Here is a 26,010-nt window from a genome sequence, read left to right as displayed (position 1 = left end):
ATTTGTTTAGCAAATTTTGACAGATCAGGTAATACAAAAAGTCGGCAGGGATGCCAAAACATAATTCTAGCGTATTAGTGCAAGCAAGGTTATGGTACAACTTAGGTTAGAGCAGTGGTGAGCATTCCCGGTCCCGGAGGGCCACCGTCCCGCAAAGTCCAGCTCCAACCCCAATCAAACACACCCGAAAATTCCAATCAAAGGCTTCAATATGAAATTCAGGTGTGTTTGATTAGGGTTGGAGCTAAACTTTGCAGGACAGTGGCCCTCCAGGACCAGGAATGCCCACCCCTGGGTTAGAGTCTGCACACCTCAGGCAAGTGCAGTGTTAGAAACACTTCGATAATATGCAACAACAATTTAACACTAAGGTTTAAGCGGGGCTTTAGAATGCAGCCAAAAAAAAAAAAAAAAAACTATAATCGAAACCCACCATCCATCTACAAGTACTGTATTAGAGTGTTGTGATTCCCATGGACGGCTCCCATTCAGGACATGTGGCTGCTGGTCTGATTTCAGTCATACAGATTCTATAGGCAAAATAAAGCTTTAGATGAACTGTAATACTGACTGTTTCTGATCATCTACGGACATCTTTGATGTCCACAGAAAGGCAAGTGCTGAGGAAACAATCTGCATTTTCAATAACTCAATATGGGTCATGGGTGAGGGATGCTATGTGCACGTAATTATTTATGCTGATCTCTGAACATAATCCACAAGCAATCTTAATTCCGGACTGGTCAGGGGTTAGATGTTTAGTCCTGTGGGTACCATACAGCATAGTATCATCACTGTTCGAGTCTGTTCCTTTGATCATTCCGAAGTTATGAATGTCAAATTATTTACATTGTCAAATACCTCATCGTTTGAATGGATAAGGAGTCTTGGGAGATGCTAACCAGACAGAGGAAGGTTTCTTATCAACATTTACAAAGCCTTTCCCATAAACACAGATCCACATGAAGAAACAGAACAGGGTTTTTATTATTAGAAATTTGTTTGATTGAGTTAAGAGCTGAACCAGATGAATGTACCCAATTCAACCCTTTAGATTCCAAATCAAACTCGAGGATTACTGGAGCATAACAGTTTATTTTTTTGGCCAAGCTTTTCTTTGCATTTGTCAAACTACAACAGAAGATTACTTGACAACCTCCACTGGGGATTAATAACAAAGGTAATGGACAACTTTACAGGATTTACGATAGCTTAATTTACGGAAACCTAGTGTATATAAACCTTTGTTTTTGTTTTCGGTTAGTAACCGAGGGACACTCCACTTTTTTTGAAAATAGGTTTATTTTCCAGCTCCCCTAGAGTTAAACATCTGAGTTTTACAGTTTTGGAATCCATTCAGCTTATCTCCGAAACTGCATTACCACTTTTAGTTAGCATAATCCATTGCTAGGGTGGCCATTCGTGCCAGTTCCGCCGGACACGTCCCGAACATGTTTTCGGGTTCATTCTTCGGAAGTCGCGTTGCTCGACCACATATACATCATCGAGGTTCTCACATTTCAGTTAAAACACATTAGAAAATTAAGATTTATTTATTTTAAGACATACAATCATTGTAGTTTCATTCTTACCTTGAAATGTAACGGTTGCTTTTTTAAAATTAAACCCGTAATATTAAACCTTGATGACGTATGCAGTTGACCAATGCGACTTCCGGAGAACGAACCCGAAAACAACTTTTAATTTTCCGTCGTTCGCAAGCCGGATTTCCACCGACTGCGGAGTGGCTGCAGATCCGCTCCGCTGCGTTACGGCTCCGCACTCCGCCGTCCACCAATACCCACCAGTTTCGTATTTGTTGCAGAGCGGCTGCGTGCTGAAGTGAGGAGAACCCATGAGGTCTCGCAAATTCACGTGATGATCGCGCGATATCTAGTTGTCTCCGCCCATTATGACGTTGAATTATGACGTTTTTACAATCCAGCCCAGATCACAACACAAGATCTCGCGAATTCATGTATGATCACGCGATATAGTCATGGCTCCACCCTGCGGAGCTGTCCGGCATCCAGAAAAAATAGAAGCTCTGCGTATTTGTTCCGGAGGGCTGCCGATGGCCGGAGTTGTGACGGATTCGGAACGCAGTCAGTGGAAATACACACATTGACTGGAATGGAAACCGATTGACTCCGCCGCCATTTCACAGCGGATCCGCAGCCGTTCCGCAGTCGGTAAAAATCCAGCGTTAGTACACGATGTAACAACAGAAGAGTCAATTTTAAAATAGGAAAAATATCGAAACTCTTTGGGTTTTTTTAGCGCGATCCTAATGGTCTCGGATTCAATTGATTGTGCTAAGCTATGCTAAAAGTGCTAGCGCCAGACCCAGAGATCAGCTAAATGGATTCCAAAACAGTAAAGCTCAAGTGTTTAACTCTAGGGGAGCTGGAAAATGAGTGTCCCTTTAAAGGAATAGTCTACCCATTTGCCATATTAAACTATGTTATTACCTCAACTTAGACGAATTAATACATATCTATCTTTTTTCAATGCGTGCACTGTACAGCGCGTTGTGAATGTGTTAGCATTTAGCCTAGCCCCATTCATTCCTATGGTACCAAACAGGGAAGCCAACAAACACTTCCGTGTTTTCCCTATTTAAAGACTGTTACATGAGGAGTTATACCAGTAAGTATGGTGCCACAAAATAAACCTTTTTTTTGGTACCATAGGAATGAATGGGGCTAGGCTAAATGCTAACACATTCACAACGCGCTGTACAGTGCACGCATTGAAAAAAGATAGGAATGTATTAATTCGTCTAACCTGAGGTAATAACATAGTTTAATATGGCAAAAGAGTAGACTATTCCTTTAAGGCTAATTCTCAATTTAAGTATTCTCTAATGTATTCTCTGTACACAATACTGTCTCTACTCAAAATTGCTCCAAAATACTGTCTGCCAAACACTTGCAATAGAAAGATGTCCAAAGCAAGTACTTTAGATAACCAATGCATTACTTACAAAATGTATACATGTTTAACCCATAAAACAACACTTAAACAATGACTTACATTCTGGTTTGTTTATCACATAGAGTATGAGCCACTTTTATAAAACTGTTGGTATATGAGAATAATCTTACTCTGCAGAGGTTTTGGCCAGTGTATCACAGGAGCTGTAGCTGACCCCACTAAATGCTTCTTTACAGGGCAACGTTCTTGCACTCTCCAGCCAATCACCCATTGCATGATAAGAAGTGAATTCAGTGCTGTTGTCCAAAAGCAGGTTCACAGGCCTGGGAAGACATGAACGACAAAAAGAGGAGGTGACATTGGCTGTATTATGAATATTAAAAGAGTGAAGTGTGTAATGTAACACCACTGGTGGGCAAAAAACAGTTTGTTAACGTGTACACGCATGGCTCATTCAATCACAAAATGTGAAAAAATGAACTAACCAACTATTTGTTGGTCTGATTCACAAAAACGTTTTACAAGAACGCATGCACCCCTTGACTGTTTTCGAACTTGTTGACTGAAGAGATGTGAAGATGTGTTCATCTGCAATTCTCATCACATGACAAATGTCACTCATGAAACAGCTTTGAATGGTGCATGCAGAAAAGGGCAAACACAAAAGGCTTTCAAATCTGATACACAAGTCTGTCTCCAAGATCCCTCATAAGGAAATACCCGCAGAGAAGTGGGCCTGATTCTCTCCATCTGTGTTATGGTAAGCATTCCCCAGAATGAAAGCAATACATTTAGGAATGTTTACTGTAATACACAGACATCTCCGGTTTTGATGACTTCCCGTTGTTCCAATGCTTGCTTCCATTGTTTATTGGTTAAAAGGCAAAACAATTGATACAAACTTTAATAAAACTACACAAAAATTAACTGCTTGATTACATAAACATAATCATTTTCTTTTTTAAAGTGTATATATCTTTGTGTATTGTAATTTTTTTTTAAAATCTTTTAAAGGGGACATATCATGAAAATCTGATTTTTTCCATGTTTAAGTGGTATGATTTGTTCCCCAGTGCTTCTATCAACCTAGAAAATGTGAAAAAGATCAACTCTGTAACTTAGTTTTGGTAAACCATTCTCTGCAAGCATGTGAAAAAAATGGTCATTGAAATTAGGCTCCCATTGCGATGTCAGAAGGGGATAATACCGTCCTTTGATCTGCACTATCCAACCACGGCACTGCCTTTTAGTGCAAAGATCAACTCATTTGCATTTTAAAGGACACACCCAAAAACAGCACATTTTTGGTCACACCTACAAAGTTGCAATTTAAACAAGTTATAATAAATTATCTATATGATAGTTTGAGCTAGAACTTCACATATGCACTTTGGGGACACCAAATATTTATTTAACATCTTTAAAAAATCTTGTGAAATGTCCCCTTTAAAGCAAGCAGAGGCATCATGCCCATTCAAACTGAGCCAAATGGATTTTGCATGCAACCTTAAAATCAAAGAAGCGTCTATTAATCTGTTATTTGACTTTTAGTCTGTTTAATATGCACAATATTATCAATTCTGTGCTGCATCCTTTTCACTTTTTGGAGATTTTCGCAGTTTTAAGTGTTTTGATCGTGTTACATTACCTTATTCTTGCGGCAGGGGCTGCAGACAGCGCAGTCGCAGACGTCATAAGCGTCTGAGCGCGCTCACGCGCTCTTTGCTGTTGTTGCTGCTGCATTGGCTATCTGAGGAATTAAAACATGTAAGAAACGCTCACAACATTTCCAAACCCAATGTGCAGTTAACCTCCTCTGTGTAGAAAATGTATGGTTTAAAATGTGACCGCCTCAACGTTATATTAGTAGATTTCTAGATTCATCTTGGTACAACGGCAAAGTTCGCCAGAGTTCACGGGGGCGCGGAATCACACATGCTCACATATGAGGTATAATTTGATGCAATAATGCGTTCCTCTAATAATTTCATCTACTTTTTTTTAGCATTTTTGAACATTAAAATCAATCACGTGGCTATAGCTTATGCCATTTTCCTTGTTTATATACTTTATGGATTTAAAATTACATTTATTTTGAAGGATAATGCAGTTTATGTGCATTTAAGTACAAGTCATACAAGTCATTTAATAAAACTTAAATAAATAAAACATGCCGTTTCAGATGTAAATATGATACCAATATAAACCTGAGAGGTAACTTGAAATAAAAGTTAGTCAACACTTTTATTTTGGAGGTTTTTGCATGAAAGCAGGGGTGTTCAGATTATTAGAAATGTAAGTGCCATAGAAAAGACTGGAAGCTCTATAATATTTTGTCTGTGTATGCATACATTTCTGTGAGTTGTGCACACTGTGCCCCCTTAAAAAACTGGTGCATGACGCCCCTGGATGCAAGTAAATTAAGATGTAAAACAATATTCTCAAATGAATTGTGGAAGTGTGGAGGCATCATTTTATTTTATACACCAATTCCACAAAACAAATTTTGTACAATGTGGATTCAGGTTGGGCACATTTTCATAATGATGTAATGATAATAATTACACTAACAACAAATCTGTAATTGTTTAAACTATGTAGCGAGCAAATCAAACATACTTTTTAAATAACACAGTATGTTTTAGGTTGATATTTAATATGCAGTTATTGAAGAACCTTAATGGGTTTGCATGACATACAGTATAGACGGTTTCATCGGACGCACGTACGGTGACGCGATTACCCGTCTGGTCTGAACTTTACTTCCGGTTCTGTTTTTTTAATGGCGTGACTAGTTGCTGAAACTGAACTCTTAAACAAATACCTCGTCGAAAATAACTAATGTTTTGGTTTCCTAGGTAACCTACGTGTTGTATATTATGCTTGTTATATAAATAAACAACATTTAAAACTACTTTGTTGTTATTTATTTTTAGCGGAGTTTACCGGAAGTTACGTGTTGACCACGGAAGCCGCTTGTTTATGTTGTTACTGCTGAAACTGTCTATACTGTAATAATAGATAAAAATCATAAATAAGATTTCAGACAATATCTTAAACTCACAATTGAGGACTGAGAACCATCATATCAAAACCAGAGAAACCGACGGAAATCAGATTACAATCTATGTGGGGGATGCGATTTATAGTCATGCAAATAAACAAATCATAATACTAGGAAGTGCACTCAGAACCACATGTTCCCACACTTCTATTAACAGTTGAGTGGCACATTTTAAAATAGATTTGTAAATCTGTCACAATGAAGTGCAGGTTTTGTAAAGAAGCTCTTGCAGCAGCAGTGTAAGCTATGATATTGTATTGAATCTGACATCATGATCCAGTGAGATTATTATATTTAGGTAAACACTTAAATCTCTGATGCATACTGGTACTCATCGAAATGTCCAGCCCTCTTTCATTTGTTTTGATATATAACATTTTTCTTCATGTTGCAATGAGTTTTCAACAAAACTCTCAGGACAAGGGACGTGGGGAAAATTCTTTGTTGTTGGGTAAACAATAATTTGTTACACCATGGTGTATACACATTGCATTTTACTGCATCAGCTGCTGGCTTCACACACATCTGATCTATTCCTCTCCAGTGTATGGAGAGAAGAAGATAGCTTAACACTCAAGACTGCCATTGACGCTTTCTGCTGTCTTATTCTTTCTTCTCTTCCCTTTGGTATAATGACCTCTAAATAATCGAGGCTGCATAGCATCACGTTTTTAAAGTTCTCTTGGGATAGGAGAGGAGGGCGTACCTTCCACACGGGGAGACATCTGGGCAGCTTTGTCACGAACAAGAATGTATCTCTTGCTAGTCTCTCTCTGGGAGTGCGTGTCTTTTACTTTTAAACATCTGCAACCTAGAGGGGTCCAGCCTTTTTGGGCTTACGGGTCTATCCATAAGAACGACTAGAGTGCGGCTCCATTAGCATGTAGGGCATGCAGATAAATGAGGTGCGAGGGCTCAGACACAGCTGTGGTTGCAGTCCGGCACAGGCAGAGGCACCTTGGAGCGTGTCTCGCCCCGAAAAGCCATAAATCACCCAGGTCTTATGCCGGTTTCCCGGTCGATCATGTTAAAAGCCAATCAGCAGAATTAGATGGAAACTCCCTGGGACCCATTTTCACTTTCTTAAAAAATCATTAGTCAATGTTGTGCACTTCATAATAATAAGAGCTCCCGGTTATACTGGGCTGAGCCTTACTGCAACAAAGACAGGAAAGCACGGTGGAATCGAGGAAAGTGGAGAATCAAAGTTGGAAAGGTAAATTCACTGGTCTAGTATAAGAAAATGTTTTTTATGACCATCTATCCTGCTTTCACAAACAATGTCTGTCTTCGAGACTTTCACTGATTAAGTGTACAACCCCCCCCCCCACACACACACATATTTTGTCTTAACAAAAATAATTAGCATGAAGTCCTCTGTATTCTAGTTAGGGAATCAAAAACCAGCTTTACAAAATACCCAAAACCAAATGTTTTTTCTGCTGTTCTGTAAACAGTTCTTTAAAGTCTGCATTCCTCATAAAAATTAAATAAAATATAATTACTGTATTTTCCGGACTATAAGTCGCTCCGTTAAAAATGCGTTTTGAAGGGGGAAAACATATATAAGTTGCACTGGACTATACGTTGCGTTTATTTAGAAAATGATTTCACAAAATCTAAGCCGAAGAACAGACATTTAATCTGGAAAGGCAAGTTATTCACCTAAACAATAGCACAGAACAGCAGGCTGAATAGATGTCCTAACATGTTAACGTAACATTTATTAAAAAAGCGCGACTTATAGTCCGGAAAATATGGTAATTCAAATAACCGGAACCATAAGCAGGGTTCTCACACCTTGGTTAACGTCAAATTCAAGGCTTTCTAGATCCAATACCCTCAAATTTAAGGACTTCATGTGGGGACACATTTTAAGTGAGAGCAAGGTTACACTGTGTTCCCTTGTAGAATACATCGTTACAGTTTTCATGTGTCAAACACAACTATGCAAAAAAACATTTTGCAGGGTTCCCACACCTTAGAAAACATCAAATTTAAGGACCTTTGAAGGAGTTTCAAGGTCCAATACCCTCAAATTCAAGGACTAAGGGTGCGTCTCATTTCTCTGTCTTACCTCTTCCCCTTACCCCTTCACCTCGGTTTTGCGCGTTAATGTGAGGCGAAGTGGTGTCTCAATTCTCAGTTTGGCTAGGGCCAAGGCGTAGGGATACATAGCCCTTGAAACGAAGTGTGATAAGGAGCACACTTGAAAGAGAGGGGTAAATGTTAACGTAGGAATATCTCAGGAGAGCTGGCATCAAGACGTTTTATTGATGAAGGTCGAACTGTCAAGGAGTCGCACAAATGAAAGTAACGTTATTTTCTGCAGTTTAATTGAGATTATATTATGAAACTCATGTTTTATGATACTTTTAATAAAATGTTCAAGCGGTTTTAATTGTAATGTTTTTGTTTTGAATCGCTAGTTAAGGCGCTAGCTAGCAGCTAAGTTATGCGCTATTTGTTGAGCTCCGCTCAGGCAATCGATACCACAACCTGAGACAACGGTATCTTCTATGTTTGTCAACGCTTGTCTGTTTACGTAGCAACCAAGGGAAGGTGACGCAAACGGTAATCGAGTGGTGTCTCATTTTTTAGACTTACCCCTTTCCCCTTTACTCGGTTTCGAGAGGCAAGGGGAAGACGAAGACAAAGGGGAAGGGGTAAGACAGAGAAATGAGATTGGCCCTAAATGTGGGGACACATTTCAAGCGAGAGTAAGGTTACATCGTATTACTGTTTAAGATACATTGTTACAGTTCCCTTTCGAGGGAACTCGCGCTGCGTCACTGCGGTGACACTTTGGGGATGCCTCCAGGGGTAAGTGTGTCTGAATGTGGATATCAAATTTAATCAATGGTGAGGCTTAACGACAAAGACAGGGTGACGCGAGAACCAGGAAGTATATCACTATGTGAAATATTGCCAAAGACGGCGTTACAGGGACACAGGAAGTATGGCAAGGGAGACGCAGCGTCTCGTTCCCTTCTCAGCGAACAACAGTTACATACGTAACCCGAGAGGTTTTCATGTGTCAAACATAATTATGCAAAAAAGCATTTTAGTATGAATCAACATTTGCATAGAGAAGATATAAGCATTCAAAACTAAAAGTTTAGCATGTGCGATAAAAAGTTTAGAATTTTATGACGTCACACTACACAAGGAAAAATATGGATTTTTTTCCAGAAAGATTCTTGCACAAAATATATTCAAGCACATTCAATGACCTGTATCTATTTATGTTTATTTTTAAAAACTCTCCAGGGCCTTAAATTATTTCCCCCAGAATCACAAACTTTTAAGGATTTCAAGGACCCGTGGAAACCCAGCATAAGAAAGAGGCTTATTCTGTACTATAAGTTTATAAGTTCAATATCGGGACTTTGTGATGAATCTAGACAAGAGGTCATGACACAAATTAGACCAGAAACCAGCCAGCTCTATTGGGTTAACAATGGTCACTTACCTGGAAGTCGTGCTGGCTGTGATTTTGAGACTACTGGGATTGCGAATGAGCTTGTCGAGGATGCTGACTATATGCTCAAATTTTGGCCGATTGTTCCGGTCTTTCTGCCAGCAGTCCAGCATCAGCTGGTAAAGGGTGGCTGGACACTCCATGGGTGGTGGGAGACGATAGCCTTCATCCACCGCTTTTATCACCTGAAGTACATAACAAAGACTAACAATCAGGGATCTGGCCTAAAGGAACAGTTCATCCGAATTAAAATATTGCTAGCATTTTTTCTACTCATGTCATTTATTCCATGAATATCAAAACTCACATTTCTTTAGATGGTTTAAATTCAAAATTACCATTGGTTCCCATGTGTCATGTGACTGATTATGACTGGCAAGTTCAAAATATAAAACAGAAAATTATTTACTTAGACTATAATTGAATTGGTTCACTGGCAAATTGTAGCTCTTTTTCTCACACAAAGTTATTATATGGGTTATTTGGAGTATCATTGTTGTTGCTTTTAGTTTACAGAAACTATTTATTTTCTTATTTCTTATATATTTTGTCATATTTAGCCCCTCAAGACACAGTTATTCTATGCATTCTATGCGGTCAACAAATACAACTTCCGGAAGACGCACCCGAAATCCTGGCCAGGATGCGTCCAGGAAGAATGGCATGTATGGTCACCCTAATACCAATTGTAAACAATAAGTGGAGAGAAATTTCCTGCACATAATTATTTGACTTATAAGTGCTGTTATAAGTTACTGCGATGTTATACTGTACTGTAAGTTACAAAACTGTTATATTTATGGATTTTCACTTGATCATGCAATCCAGATCAAATAAACTCTCAGGCCTTTGTTTGCTCAGGGTGAAGTTACTGCACCAATGAGGTCACTGCTCTGGGTCGGTGGTCATTCCTTAAGCACTATCAGTAATGTTAACAAAACATTTCATAACAAACCACCACTGCATGTACAGCAAATCCACATATGGGTTTAGGTTAGTTTCTGTCTGTGTAAAGAAAAATAGTTTGTCTCTGTCTGTGGTTGATCTTGAAAAGTTCACTCAAAAATGACCTTGCAAACATGATTTACTCACCATGTGGCAAGATTATGATTAAATTGAAGGTGAAAACAAAGGGAATTTTTCAAGTATAAATCAGCATTTAATGATTATTTACCACATCGCCCAAAATGCCTTTCTTTCTTCAGCCGAACACAACTGGACTTATATTAAACACAGTTCTTCCTCTCACACGTTAAACACATGAAATCGTTACATACACCTTATAACTATCACTAAAATACTCCCAAATCCACCATTTAGCTTCAGAAGACATTTATTAAACTACTGGAGTTAATTTTATGATGGACGGATATTCTTTTTGGAGCTTTCGAAAAAACGTCAAAAGCATGAAAGAGCCAGGATATTATTTAATGCAATTCTGGGGTGCGTTTCCCGAAAGCATCGTTAGCCAACTACTGTCATAAGTTTCTTCCTTATTGACAAAGATTAACGATTTCGTGTTTCAAACGAACGAACATTCGCAAGTTATATCGCAAACTTGTGTGATTTGAACGACAGCTCTTTACCTGTCGTTAGAAGCATTGTTCCTTGTTATTATCATATGTAGACTTAAGGGCTCGTTATAGTCTTGCGTAGGTCCTACGGCGTAGCAGCAATGGCGTAGGTTCCGCACCGGTTTTCATTTATACTTTTGCGTCATCGTCCGCGTCGACGTGCAAACACACGTGCAGACCGCTGGTAGGCAGTATCCACGCGTGTAACCACGGTAGCAGCACAAACGTGAAAGAAGAAGCAGCTTGGCAAGTTAACCCACAAATGAAGAAGAAACAGCAACTTGTTGTGTATAATTTGAGAAGACCAGCAATGATGGAAGTAAATAAACGGCGACTTTTGATGCAGTTTGAGTTAAATCACTCCTCAACTTGCCTCATCTTTGTTTTCACCGTCACAAACGGAAATACCTATGATGCAGTTTTTTTACCTGATGGGAAGGGTTCTGGTGGACCAATCACAGCGCTTGCGGTCCGCGTACATCTGATGCGCTGTTAAATTTTTTGTGAGTTGCGCGTCAGGCCACGCAGAGCTACGCACAGGCTACGGATAGCGTACGGTGTAGAACCTACGCACGACTATAAATCGCCCTTTACGTTGATCATGCTGTTGAACAAAATAAGCAAAATACATGTAGTACAATGTATATCCATCATTCTAAATATATTCAATTTTTATTTTATGTCTTTAGGTTTGTAAACAGAATTAAAGCGCTGCATTTGAAAACTGCGCATGTGCACTGTCATACGAGCTTTAAGACACTGGGGAATACCTGGTAGGAGTGACGTAAGAGGGAACTTGCACGTGAATTAAATAACTTGAAAATAAACCACAGATAACTAAATCTTCCGATGCAATATATGTTATTTACAGCAATAATCTGACATTAAATCGATTTGCACAGATTAATTAGTACTTCACCTCCCACGTGACATCATCAACTATGTTGTTAAACCAACATGGTTCAAACGACGAATGTGCGACAAAGTTATTATGCTTTTCGGTCATGACAAGGTAGTTAGTTTCTCCAACTATGCATCGTACTATGTTGGTTTAGTAGCGAGTTATGTCGTTGTTCGGGAAACGCACCCCTGATTGTGTTCGGCTAAAGAAAGATAGGCATGAACATATTTGATGACATGGGGGTTAGTAAACAATCAGCAAATTTCTATTTGGGGTGGAGTCATCCTTTAATGCTGGTGACCAAATATACGGTATGCTTAACCTTTTAGCGGGGAGGATTTTAGTTTGCTCTGCCGAAATTCGCTTTACTCACATCCTGATTGGACATTTCCCAGTAAGGTCTTTCTCCATAAGACATGACCTCCCATAGCACAATCCCGTAGCTCCATACATCACTGGCTGAGGTGAACTTGCGATAAGCAATGGCCTCAGGCGCAGTCCATCGAATTGGAATCTTGCCACCCTGTAAAATCACAAACAAAATGGAGTCATTTTAAAACAATGTTGCCGTCTTTACTATCAGTGTTAAAACAAGCACAAATTCGATTTCATTTCCCATATTTACCAAAACTGCATGTATTTGTGCTTAAAATGTAAGGTGTCAAAACTTGAGGTGGGGGGGGGTTAGAATGTATGCATATAATAAATTAAAATTTCAGCTTAACATTAGCAGGGGTATAGGTATCAGGGTGAGCGTGTGTGATATAGAATTGAATGCAAGTGCAATTTAGACACAAACCCTACAGGAGCTGCACCCAGTGGCATATAAAACAGCCCACAATATAAGCCACCTTTATATCTGCCTAACTATAGTGTTTTAGACACCGATAGAAATGCATACATTTGACATCATTACTTGTGGAAGGGACCCTGTTACACGGCTGCACTGATCCTTGTCCCCGAAAGCAGATCGGGCTTGTTTTTACAGACGTCCTCCCTGAGGAACGACGCTGTATTTACCCAGCTCGGCTGCTGAAGTAACTCTACACTCAACGTTCATGAAGGAGGTAAAGTGAGAGAGAACAGGGTCGAGCCAAATCCAACCAGCATCCTGGCCAAGTCACACAACTCCAACCCCACATTCTCCAAACACAGGGCCTTCAAAAAATAAACCCACTTATGCATGGGCCTCCACATCGAGAGCATGCAAACAGTCCCAGAAAGATCACTGCTAATGAATGTAAAACGTGACATGTTGTATCTGCTGGGTTTAATTAAAGGGAAAGGTACTGTACATGTTGCCAGAATTTTTGTAGGTTTGAGGTACCGCACAATGAGGCACCATTAGCGAGTGGTATTGTGGGAGGTCTCTTTGTAACAGCGCAGACATATATTTATATTGGCGGGTGGACACAAGTAAATTATTGACAATGTATTTGGGTTTATCTGCCTAATAACATTGGACGTCTCGTCCCAAGCATATGCCATATATCAGTGTAACACTTATGTAAGGTGACACTTGTGTTGGTCATTTAAGCAGTAGTGTTTCTCCAAGCCTCATAACACTGTGGATTAATGGCAAGCACTAAGTGTATTTATGCATTTGCTATCTCTCCTGCAGGAAAAATGCTGCTCTTAAGAATGACAAATATAATCATTAATTTTAGACAATGAAGATCCCATAAGGAATTCTGGCTAAAACAGTGAGCTACAATAGCATTGGTCAGGGTCACATGGAAAGCTCTTCAGATTTTTAGCATTATGAATTGGTTCTTTAAAGTATGTAAACTGTCTCTTACTAAATTACAACCGCATCTACATTCAATACGTGACAAAACTTCGAATCATACCGCAAACTGGCCTGCACTGAGATCAGTGTCAGAAATAAACTGACCTGACACATGCCCTAAACATCTGCAGAAAAATTCAAGTTCGAGCTAACACCGTCTACGAGATCGGCATATGATTATGGCGTATGATGCCAGGTTTAAACTTTGACATGCATTTTGCTTCATTAGGTAGGAGAGTGGTTATCATTAATCGAATTGGCTGTCATGTCATATTATTAAAAACAGAAACTGTTTTGACATGCCTTCTTTAGAATGGCTATAACAGTTATTGATATAAGTACTTGTATGTAATCATAAAGCCTGTCTAAATAATGTAAAAACAGTCTACAGCTGTTACAGTATGTATAAATTTGTGTTTTTTATGAGTAAACTAATACACCTACACTAGCTGTCAGAAAAAAATTGTCAAAAGCTGTCCCAAGCTGTCACTGGGGCAGTACCCTTTAAAGAGGTGCTAATATGTTGTACCATTTAGATACAGATATGTATGCATTTGGTTGGCATTGGTACCAATATCTACCTTTGAGGTACTAATAGGAAATCTTTAAATGCAAAGGTGTACAATTTTTTCGGACGGTGTTCATTTTATAGCTTTATTAACCACCTTCAGTATGACTAAAAGAAAGCATTTGCTGACTCACTCGTGTCGTATATGCAGCTTCTGGGTCGTCCTCCAGCACTCGGGACAAGCCGAAGTCGGACACTTTACACACTAGGTTGCTGTTGACCAGAATGTTGCGTGCGGCCAGGTCTCTGTGCACATAACCCATATCCGATAGATACTTCATACCCGATGCGATGCCACGCAGCATGCCCACCAGCTGAATCACTGTGAACTGGGCATCATGTTTCTGACAGACACAGGAAACAAAACACAAATCAAACAAAGTGTTTTATACAGTATGTACTGTAAAAACAAAAAAGGCATAAATGGAAGATTGGTGACTAATATCTGAAAGCGAAGTCTGACATTTCAAAAGAATTGTTATGAGCTCACACCACATCGTGTCCTAAGAAAAAACCTGTTAAGATTAGCAGATTTCTGACACTGCAAAAAACTACCCAGTCTCATGTAGATGCGTATGAATAGCACGAAGTGAAAAAAATCGTGCAATACATAGGCCAAATTCCACTTAAGCCATGGTCGCTTGGAGTTGGGGTTTGGGTTAGGATGTAATTTTTATATAACAAAAAGTTGTTCTAACCCTAAACCCAAGCGAAAATGACAAAAAATAGTAAAAAATTGAGAAACCAATAAATAAAATGACAAAAAAAAATGCGTTTATGTGAATGGGAAGGACTGGCGTATCATATGCACGCCAAAGTGGAATTTGGCGTATGTATTGCACGAATTTTACACTTCATGCTATTTATATGTAACTCCGTGAGACTGGGTTGGCAAAAAATGACTTTAAAGAAAAAAAATCTTAGTATTTTGTCTTGTTTTCAGTAAAAATATCTAAAAATTCTTAAATTAAGATGCTTTTTCTTGATGTGCAAAATGACCCAAGAAAATAAGTCTAGTTTTTAGACCAAAAATATCAAATTTAAGTGATTTTGTGCATAAAAAAAATAAAAAAAAATAAAATAAAATCTGCCAATGGGGTAAGCTAATTTTTCTTGAATTTTTCTTGAATTTAGTGTTTAAGAAAATATTTTTTTGCCTACCCCATTGGCAGATTTTTTTGCTTGTTTCATGCTAAATTTTATGCTTAAATTTGATATTTTTGGTCTAAAACTAGACTTATTTTCCTAGGTCATTTTGCTCATCAAGAAAAAACATATTAATTTAATTTTTAGATAGTATTTTTGTCTTGTTTTCAGTAAAAATAAGTAAGAAAGTAATTTTTTTCCCAGTGTATATGGAAAAAGTGCTGGGTTCATAATAAGGTAAGCTATATCGACAGGACTTATGGGATGATGATCACCACAGTAAAGAATTTCAACTCGTCCCTCAATTAAAAAGGAAATGTAAAAATGTGGTTACAGTAATGCACAAGCATTGATGGTGGGAATTGCAAGCAAGAAATGAATTATTTATTTACATGCTTTGTTTTTCATAATTACATGAAGCTTTATTTAGGCAGGACAGTTGCTCAGTGAGATAAGGGAGACATGAAAAATGTACAAAGCAGTGGGTCCACAGAAACAAGAATGACAACCACTGTCCTACACTCTAAAAAATCCGGGGTTATTTTTTCTACCCAAATGCTGGGTTGAGCCATTTGGGTAATTTTTTTGGGTTATTTTTGCAGTCTTGGGTAGTTTTTTGGGTAGTTTTATGTAACCCCACCACTGGGTTATTTTCTGGGTAATTTTCACTGTGAGTGGAATCAATACACCCCCTCCCCCTCCCGGACTCAACAACCCAGCTCATTGGGTCAAATCATTTCGGCGCAGATTCAGGTGCAGCACACGGGCTGACTGAATTTGAGGTGGATGCAACGCAGACTGATATTTGGGGAAATAAGGTTCGTATCAACATATTTATTCATATAACATATATTTTTAAACCTATTTATACACGTATCATAATACCGAGGGCTATATAAAGACGTAAGTGCCATTACATTCAGTTTTACATGGCATTAAATACGCCGCCAGCTTCGTTCGTTTAGGTTGGCTTGTTTGATATGCCCGTTGGATAGTAAATACGTTTTCTACTGTTTTTGTTTAATGTTTTAAATGTCCCCTTTGGACAAAGCCTTAAGTTTTTTTCTTAACTAACGTTATATGACGACATTTACGTTACTTCAAAGCCCAGTTAACTGTTAACTTAAAACGAGATTAATGTAAGTTAAAGTAAATGCATTCTTTGCTTTTTCAGATTATTAAAATGAGATTTTTGACAACCCTGGTGAAAAAATAGTATGCTAAATATATTTAATTTTGATATACTTAAGTATACTTGCAGTCACACTAATGACCAGTATACTTAAAGTGTGCTATTGATTAGTTTATTTAAAGAGTGCTATTTTGGAACAACTAATTTTGTACTTAATATATTTTAGTTGTATATTAATTGTAACAAAGTACAACTTTAAGTGTATTTAGTCTACTTTTGTGTGCTAAAGTGGAACAACTTTAAGTGTATTTAGTACAATTTAAGTACATGACTGTTTTTGTGCTAAATTCATGCTTGATAAGTGGATTTAGAGTGTGTTTTATTTATGTTAGGAGTACATTACAAATGTATTATGAGTGTCTTGCAAACATACAATCAGTATACCTTAAATAGACTGTTTGCATACATTCTATATATTTTTGGCCAATCCAAAATTCTAAAAACTGCCCTGGTGAAAAATGAATATGCCAAGTACATTACATTTTGTATACTTTTACATACCTGCAGCTAGATTAGTAATGAGTATACTTCAAGTGCGTTAATAATTAGTTAACTTAAAGAGTGCTATTTTGGGAATAGATTACTTGCTGGTAACATAACCAAAATAATTTTTTCCAAATAAATAAAAGCTGATTAATACAGTCAAAAACAAGTCATTTTAAATATATTTAAAATATAGTTTTATTCACAGCATTCAAAGTGTACAGTATTTGCCTAAAAATTGAACAATTACTCATTGAAGAATGTCAAGATGATTAAGTTTACAACGTCTTTCTCTCCCAAATCAACTTTAGTCTGGCAGGTTTTGGTTCAGGCTTAGGAAATCTGAAAAAGATAGACAATAAGCTCAATTAAAAAGTGTTTAATATTAAAACATTACATTTAAGACTTACTGTATTAAATCTATAGTTTACTGGCAAAGATTGTATAGCAGATATATTTTTACCTAAACTAGAGCTTGACTAAAATGTCATCATATATATTAAGGGCGGTTTCCCAGACAGGAATTAGACTAGTCCTAGACTAAAATAAATGTAAGAGCTGTCCAAACTGAAAACAACTTCTGACATATCTTAAAATACATCAGTGCCCTTTGTTTTACATCGTAATGCACATAAGTAATGTTTTTAGAAAGGCATGTTTGTTAAAACTATCCTTATTAAACTAAGGTCTAGTCATGGATAAAGCTAATCACTGTCTGGGAAACCACCCCAAAGAGTTTTCATTATAATGACTTGCCTATATGGACTGCAAAATCCTCCTTACATAAAATACTTCAGCTCCTAAAGAAAGATTTTAGTGTATTAAATTTAAATGTAAAACTTGTCAGAAAGAAAATGCAACAAGCAGACAATTGGGTGGTTTCCTGTAAAGGGATTAGCTTAAAACAGGACTAGGCCTTAGTTTAATTAAGAAATATAACTAGTTTCAAAAAACATGCCTTAATAAAAACATTATTTGTGTGCATTTTGAGGCAAAACAAAGGACACTGGTGTATTTTAAGATATGTCAGTTCGGGTTGTTTTCGGTTTGGACGGCTCTTGCATTTGTTTTGGTCTGGGACTAGTCTAGTCCCTGTCCGGGAAACTTCCTCAATATGTATATAACGTTATCTAAACTGAAGCTTGATTTACTACTACGAATGAATTATTATATCTTAAGAGTTTAAAATGATTTACCATTAGCTGCAAAGTCCTCCCTACAAATGTCTTTGAAAAACTTTAGCTTCTGAGGAAAGAATGAAGCATCATTAATACTAAATACAGTTAAGTTAGGTAAAAGCCTTACAACCACTAAACAGTCAATAAAGGGTTAACTTTCACGCTACATTAAAAAAACAGATTTTCTGACGCTACCTTTTTTCATTAACATATACATACACACCAATACATATATTTAACAAAACAATCGGGTGTACTAATTCGATATAACAGGCTAACAGTGCTATCTTTCAAACCTTTAACATTAGCTATAAGCTAAGCTAAGCTAAGCTACACAGCAGTTTATCACTAATAGCGAGTTAGACACCGCGTTATTGACAACATTTCGCATTCGAAATATGATAGTCTACTGATAAACTTCAGAATTGTCAAACGATTATCAAATATATTAATTTTAAGATATTTTAACGTACCTTGGGACTGAATCCGTCTGTCTTGAGCGACTGGTAAAAATCAAAATACGTGCGTCGTGACGTCATCCCACACGTCAGATGCATTATTCAAATCTCAGAATTCACTTTTCTCTGAAATGCATTTACGAAAACTGTTTAAGTTAATTAATGTGTACAGCTAAAAGCGGTATGCAATTGACTCAAAAACTACAAAAACTACTTACGAAAATGAATGTTTTTTTGTGGCAAAAGTTTAGTAACCATGTTTTTTTTTTTTTTGGTGTATTGATTATTATTAGCAAAACCATGGCCATTTTGTTGTAAAACACAGTTCATTGGTTTATCCAATGCTTGACTATAGTGAAGTTAAAGTGTACCTTATTATGTTAATAGTATATTACAAATGTATACATCTACAATATAAAATGTAACAGAACATACTGCTCTCTCGTAATTTTAAGCCCACGTTATTTCTCCATAAAATAATATACTTGTACACCCCATATACTTTCAAAATGTGCTTAAAATATACTGTTTCTAAAGAATACTAAATAATGTATTTTAGAAATATACTGTCAGTGCATTATTATAATGATAACTTTAAGCATACCGATAAAGTATACCTAAAATACATTTTAAAATAAGTTTAAATTTAGTATACTTTAAAAATTGCACAAAACTTTAACTTTAAGTATATTTTTCTAAAGTATACTTTTAGAAAATATACTAAAGTATAATTATTTTGAAGTATGTTTAAAGTTTAATTGTAAAAAATACGCGCAAATATGTTGTAAGCATACTTTAAATATGTTTAAAGAAAGTACATTCCTTTGTAAGTATATTTGTAATGTACTATTGCAAAGTTAAATATACTTGAAATACAATAAAGTATATTTGTTTTTCACCAGGGAATTACAGCCCGTAACAAATCTCTGGTAATTAACTTCTGAAAACCATTTTTTGTACACGAACAGTTAAAGCAGCCTATCCCCCGCTGTACAGCAGTGCTGCTGCTGGGTCAAAACAACCCCTTTCATGGATCATCTGTCGCGGGGATTTTGGATCGTCAGAAGCAGAAATACAGCAGGACTTTACAAGCAGACATTCTTCAGCGGTTCTTTTCTGGTGAAATAAAGGTCTGTATTTGTCTTTGTATCATTTAATCGATACCTAATGGCAAAAGTGTTGTCCTACAACGAGGGCATTTCATTACGTTTAGTCAACAACATCAGTCGAGTGCTTGCAATAACTTTTTGTGAGCAGATGCGCGTTTTTTACCACAGAACGGGGTAACGTTGGACAATATATTTAATATGGTAATAATGGCGATTAACATTGGACTATAATTATACTTTATTATTATGAGTATAGACAGTTTCATCGGACGCACGCGACGCATGTCGCGTCTGGTCTTTACTTCCGGTTTAATGGTCTGACTAGTGCCTCAAATGAATTCTGGAACAAATTACCTCGTCAAAAATAACAAATGTTTTGGTTTCCTAAAGGCAGGGGGGAGACGGCGATAGCCGATTTGTAGTTAACATTGTATACATTATAATACACATTTTACTTAGCAACGTTAGCTCAGTGTAGTTTTTATAAGCTTTAGCTATGAAATAAGAACTGAGGTAATTTACTTGTTGTTTATTTTGCTTGGTATCAGAAATTAACTACTCTAAAAAGACTTTGTTGTTATTTATTCTTAGCCGAGTTTACCGGAAGTTGTTTATAAATGACAGGATTCAACTAACTTTAATATGTCCATTAAAGCCTAATCACACTCTGTGACATTCAAATCTGCCTCCTTGCTTATCCAGCGAAAGCAGTTTACGTGTATGAAACAAACATTCAGATATATGTTATTACAGAAGTACTGGAATAAATCTTTATAGTTCAGATATAAACACTGCTGTCTACGAAAACGATCAAAAGAGATTAAATCGTCTTTTCGACAGTGACAATGCTTAAAATATAGTTTCTCTTTAGTATAACATTAATGCCAGCAGGTGGTGACAAGTGAATTAAAGGTGGGGTGCATGATCTCTGAAAGCCAATGTTGAAATCACCTGAACAAATGAATGAGTATGAATGGTTTATTACAGGGGTGGCGAACGTCGGTCCTGGAGAGACGCAGTCCTGCAGAGTTTAGCTCCAGCTCTAATCAAACACACCTGAACAGGTAATCAAGGTCTAAAGAGTTACTAGAAAACCTTCAGACAGGTGAGGTTTAATCAGGGTTGGAGCTAAAAACTGCAGGGCTGCGGCTCTCCAGGACCGACGTTCGCCACCCCTGGTCTATTATCTATATTGATAGAAAAAAATGCATCACTTACAGCTAAAAGTTTTTGTTTTTCTGTTTTAGGTGGTCTGAGTTTCCTCGGCTAACTACCCCAGGCATGGTATGTTAATATACTGTCTTTTTCATATTGTAACAAGAGTTTTATTTAGTCTTTTTTTAGAAGTTGGTTTTTTTTTGTTATTTTTGCATTTAGATTGCACAAGACTTTTACACATTACACCAGGATGCAGCTCCAAAACTCTTCGAGAAATGGCTCCCTTGATATACCGATAGGATCTTGCAAAGCTTCCATGTTCAGTTGAGGAGATGACACAAGGTAAAGTTTCTCCACTATTTTGATATTATGGGCCAGATTTACTAATAGCAATTTAATAAAGACACCCACTGATAAATTAATGAAGAACATTTTTGGCAATAATTGCTGTTGGGAGATTTAGCACTTTCTCCACTCATCTTCATTTATTTGAAATGCCAGACAGTTAACCGACATTATCTGAACATATTGCTTTTCAATTTCTGCTGCTACAGATGCAAACGGATATCTTGCATTAAAGCTGCTCCCTGTTTTGCTTCCACCTCCACCCTTCAAAACTGCCAGAAAAAGTCCGGCCCAGCATTGATGATGGCAAAAAAGCTTTCATCGACATTCAGCCTGTAAGTACAAATCAAGAAATTTACTTTAATACGTTATTTACCAGGTATTTAAATAAACTACCATTCAAAAGTTTGGGACATTATGTTAGTGGCTGTCTTATGGCGCTTTTCCATTGCATAGTACCCCACGGTTTAGTTTAGTTTGGGTCGGGTCAGCTCACCTCACTTTGGCGTTGTTAGCTTTTCCATCGAGTTTAGTATCACTTCGTAGTGGGAGGGATTTTAGGCGTGTCGTTATATTTGCGCTGCACAGCTGTGACATCATACAAGTGAGAGGAGAGCGTTGTTGTACATTCCCATACATTTATTTATTTCTCAGTCTGCCACAAAATTAAAATTGGCCACCACAAATAGATGTTTGCACATCGCGTTTATCACTAACTCTGTATCACATGTTTCAAACACCCGCGGCGTCAGCCGACGGCGCTCCGCTGAGCCTCACTGAAGTTGCATTTAAGCATATAATGCTGACGTGCTCGTCGCGAATGTTCCGCCACAAACTGCAAGTCTGGAAAAAACTGTTATGGTGTCCCTGATTCTCAACATGTGGATGTTTTTTGTCGCTAAAAGGGAGTTTGGGAACTTATAGCAGAGCACAGATGACAATGTTTGCTCGAGACAGCGCAAGCTAGCCTAGCACAGGTAAAGCTAGCGATGACGCTGTTAGTGACGTATCTTTCAGACCAATCAGTGATCTACAGTGTTTTCGCTTCACGTTTGGTACCGAGGTGGTACGAAAAAAAGTATCAGGTACCACGTACTGCACCTAATGGAAAAGCTCCCAAAAGTAAGCTGACCCGACCCAAACTAAACCAAACCGTGGGGTAATATGCAATGGAAAAGTGCCATTAAAGTGGGCAAGATCAAGGTGTAATAACTCCCAAACCCATCACCCATACCCACACCCTGACAACCCCCAAGTTTCACCTTAACTCATTTGCATTGTGTGTCCTTCAGGTTGGAACAAATATGGTGGAGTACCTCCAGCAGGCTGAAGCATCAGGACTTTACCCTTATTTCCTGTCACTTAAAAATGGACACATGAGTCCCAGGCATTCGTCATCCTTGGAGGAGAAACTTTGGACAAGGCACTTAGATTGGGGTAGTAGAAGCACTACATTCTTGCAAGTAAATGATTAGAGATTTTTTGAATTGACTGGGTTTCAGGTACAGGAGTTATCATTTTAGTTTTTTTTTTTACAGACTTAAAGGTGCTCTAAGCGAATCTGTGTGATGTTACTTTTTGTTGATGTTTGAACTGTTTTCAAACAAACGGAGCGTAGCTAACTCCTCCCCTACCTTCCATGCTTTCATGAACGCGTCCAACCCTCAACCCCAAATCCTTCTTGTCGTTAATTGGCTGGAACACTTTGTTATCCTGTCTGGTAGTAGTTTTGGCCACTTTGTTTTTATTGCAGTTTGTGTGAGCCTAGGCTGTCTACAGAGATCGCGTTTGATCAGCGGACAGGCAGCAAGCAGATAGTGAGGAGATGTTTGCTGTATGTAACAAAAAATGTTTTATGGTCTAAAATGCGTGAATTCGCTTAGAGCACCTTTAAGGAAGAGAATTACTTGATGAATATTAATGACATGTTTATGAAATGTTACACTGGCAAAATGCTGTATTTCATAGTTTTTGTGTGTGTGTGTGTTCATAATGTAGACTAAAACAATACTGCTTTGTAACAAACAGTTGTTCTTAAAGGTATTTTATGAATTTCATGAATTTTTTAAAAATGTTAAAACATAAAGGGGCGGTTTCACGGACAAGGATAAGACTAGTCCTAGAATAAAGTAAATGTAAGAGCTGTTCAAACTGAAAACTACTTACACTGACATATCTTAAAATTCACCAGTGCCCTTTGTTTTCCCTCAAAATGCCCACAAGTAATGTTTTTATTAAGACATGTTTGTTCAAACTTGTTATATTTCCTAATTAATAACTAAGGACTAGCCAATCCCTGTCCGGGAAACCACTCCTTACACTTTTGCAATTAGAGGCAAGTGAAGAAATTGTTTAAAATTGTTTAAAAATGGAATTTTATTATTTATTGTATTTATAGTTTTGTATGATCTCCTGAATTTTCGATTGAGCTATTGTGTAGAAAGTGTACGTTACACACATTGTATTTGTTACATTACACAAAGTGTAATATGCTAAAAAATATTAATGAAAAATAAAGTTAATACAATGTTGACCTGTTTGTTTATCTTGTGGTTTTTAATTTTAAATGATAATCTTAAAAGGAATAAAAATAACCCTATATACATTTTTAACCCATTTATGAAGTCAGATTAACCCATCATTTTAGTAAAAAATAACCCAAGTTTTGGGTAGAAAAAACAACCCATTGGCTGGGTTAAAATTATTAACCCAACTTCTTGGGTTAATTTAACCCCATATGGGTTCTGTCCTATATTTACCCAGCAGTTAGGTTAAAAACAACCCAATTTGGGTTGTTTTTAACCCATTGTTTTTTAGAGTGTATAATGCGTCCTATAGTGAGTGTGTGTCTCAATCAGCTTCGTATTTCCCAAGGTCGTGAATCAATATCGTGTACAAAGGTTCGGCAATGGTAAGGACCCTAGCTCACTTTACATTGGGTTCACTTATTTTACTGTGACGTGATTACTTCAGCCCGTTGTGATCGTTCATAGCTGTTATTCATCAACAACCAGCAAAACCAACATCTCTCTGACTTAATATTTAAATCTAATATTCCTACAAATTTATGCACGGATAGGTTAGGGAATAATGAAAGTGTTTTTCATAATATACTTTAACATGTGTTTAAAAAATTAAGTAGATTGTGGTCTCTTCATGTCTAGCAATGTGTGTTTATATTAAAATGAAAAGAAACGCTTGTCTTTTCTTCGAAAGTTCTGTTGGTTTTCATGAAATTTACTTAGTTGGTTTACATAATTTCAGTTGGAGAGCTTCAGAAAAGGTCACGTGATTTCAGGTAAATGAACATAGGGACCATCAATGCTCACTGTTTTTTGCGTTGCATTGTGGGAATTTTTTTAAGGAAATGAATGTACCAGTAAGGATTTTGCGACTCCCTGAACAAGTGAGCTGATTTAGACTGACTGACCATTTATTTAGGATGTACCCTGGCAAGGTGATGAGATAGGCAGGTTTGGAGAATGAAAGGAATAAACTTACTTTTAAGGAAAACAACGAAATAAACTTCAACAATATACAGTAGGTTAAACCTTTCGAAACATACTTGTGTGTACTTACCATGATTTTTGTAGTAAATTGAGGACAGTCAATTTTTTACTGCATTATGCTTTGTACGCTCGCAGAGAGCTGAACTTTAAATCTGGATATTTCCTTTAATGAAGTCTGGCTTGCTGACTTTCTTGTTTTTACCCAAAGTGTGCAGCGACTACTTAAAAAATATAAGTAGGATATACAAAGGAACAAATCAGCAAGTGCATTTCACTCAGCCCTGCAGTGTTTACACTAGTGCATGTGAATAGGCCTTTTATATAAAGATGATACTTGGAAAATAATGACAGGGAGGAAGCATTTTAGTGGGAGCGAGGGAGACGACCGGATGAGAGAGATAGCACTGATTTGTCAGGGAGCTCTGGCGAAATGGCTTTCTATCACACAAACAGGCAAACTGTCTAAAAGATATTGTTCACCCCCTTATCCTCCAAAGCCTTTTCTTTATTTTCAAGAAACACAAAAAGCAAAATTTTGTCATGGTTATTCTGGCCGTACACATTGCTGCTAAATTTGATTGTCACTTTATCTTTTAATGCCTAATCCTGTTCTGTACACATACAATTCAATATTTTACAGAAGTGACAACTGTATTCTAAAAGCAAATTTACTCCTGATAAATGACAACTGCACGTACAATCACTTTACGTTGTGTGTACTAAACTGCTAACAACTAACTCCGTGTTAAGGTAATGAATGAGTAAAGAGCTTAATTTAAAAACATTCTGCAACTAAGACCATTAATGGCACACTGAACATCAATGCCTGCTATACTAACATCAGGAAGTGGAGCCCCTGGAAGTGTTCGAGCAGCCAAATTGCTATGCCAACGTTATCTCTATTTTACAAGGTGGCTAATTCATATTAATTCGTACGACCACATTCATAAGTTTTTGTATGATTTGCTTTTGCCCGGGTGACATTGCGGTTAGGGGTGGGTTTTCGTTATTGTTTTTTAATGATAATCGTATGTTTTTGTACGGTTCACTTTGTACAAATTCATACAAATTAGCTAGCTCGCAAAATACGTATAAATTCTTGTGAGATTAGGCTGGGT

General features: G+C 37.3%; 1 protein-coding gene and 2 long non-coding RNA genes across 5 annotated transcripts in view; 1 reads left to right on the top strand and 2 right to left on the bottom strand.

Moving 5' to 3' along the window:
- Positions 1 to 26,010, bottom strand: part of epha3 (eph receptor A3) — a 155,415-nt gene that overhangs the window by 5,180 nt on the left and 124,225 nt on the right. Inside the window, exons 13-17 of one of the 2 annotated variants that reach the window (XM_073854919.1) lie at positions 14,449 to 14,658; positions 12,331 to 12,480; positions 9,474 to 9,667; positions 3,108 to 3,260; positions 434 to 530 (exon numbers count right to left, since the gene is read on the bottom strand). In XM_073854919.1, the coding sequence (XP_073711020.1) occupies positions 455 to 530; positions 3,108 to 3,260; positions 9,474 to 9,667; positions 12,331 to 12,480; positions 14,449 to 14,658 (783 nt within the window). In that variant the 3' untranslated portion in view covers positions 434 to 454. The remainder of the gene's footprint in view (positions 1 to 433; positions 531 to 3,107; positions 3,261 to 9,473; positions 9,668 to 12,330; positions 12,481 to 14,448; positions 14,659 to 26,010) is intronic. The other variant, XM_073854918.1, reaches the window with a different exon arrangement.
- LOC141350237 (uncharacterized) lies at positions 15,996 to 24,189 on the top strand. 2 transcript variants are annotated; one of them, XR_012358255.1, is made up of 7 exons: positions 15,996 to 16,278; positions 19,740 to 19,901; positions 20,868 to 20,944; positions 21,128 to 21,164; positions 21,258 to 21,380; positions 21,593 to 21,718; positions 22,676 to 24,189. It is a non-coding gene; the product is annotated as an uncharacterized lncRNA (long non-coding RNA). The 2 variants fall into 2 exon arrangements; XR_012358254.1 differs by lacking the exon at positions 20,868 to 20,944 and having other exon boundaries at positions 16,007 to 16,278; positions 22,676 to 24,187.
- Positions 17,306 to 18,938, bottom strand: LOC141350236 (uncharacterized). Its single transcript, XR_012358253.1, has 3 exons — positions 18,787 to 18,938; positions 18,332 to 18,380; positions 17,306 to 17,477 (listed from the first exon to the last, which is right to left on the bottom strand). It is a non-coding gene; the product is annotated as an uncharacterized lncRNA (long non-coding RNA).

The sequence above is a fragment of the Misgurnus anguillicaudatus genome, chromosome 17 (genome assembly GCF_027580225.2).
Source record: "Misgurnus anguillicaudatus chromosome 17, ASM2758022v2, whole genome shotgun sequence".
NCBI classification, from domain to species: domain Eukaryota; kingdom Metazoa; phylum Chordata; class Actinopteri; order Cypriniformes; family Cobitidae; genus Misgurnus; species Misgurnus anguillicaudatus.
The sequence above is the reverse complement of the archived record's forward strand: the minus strand, read 5'-3'. Positions and strand labels throughout refer to the sequence as shown.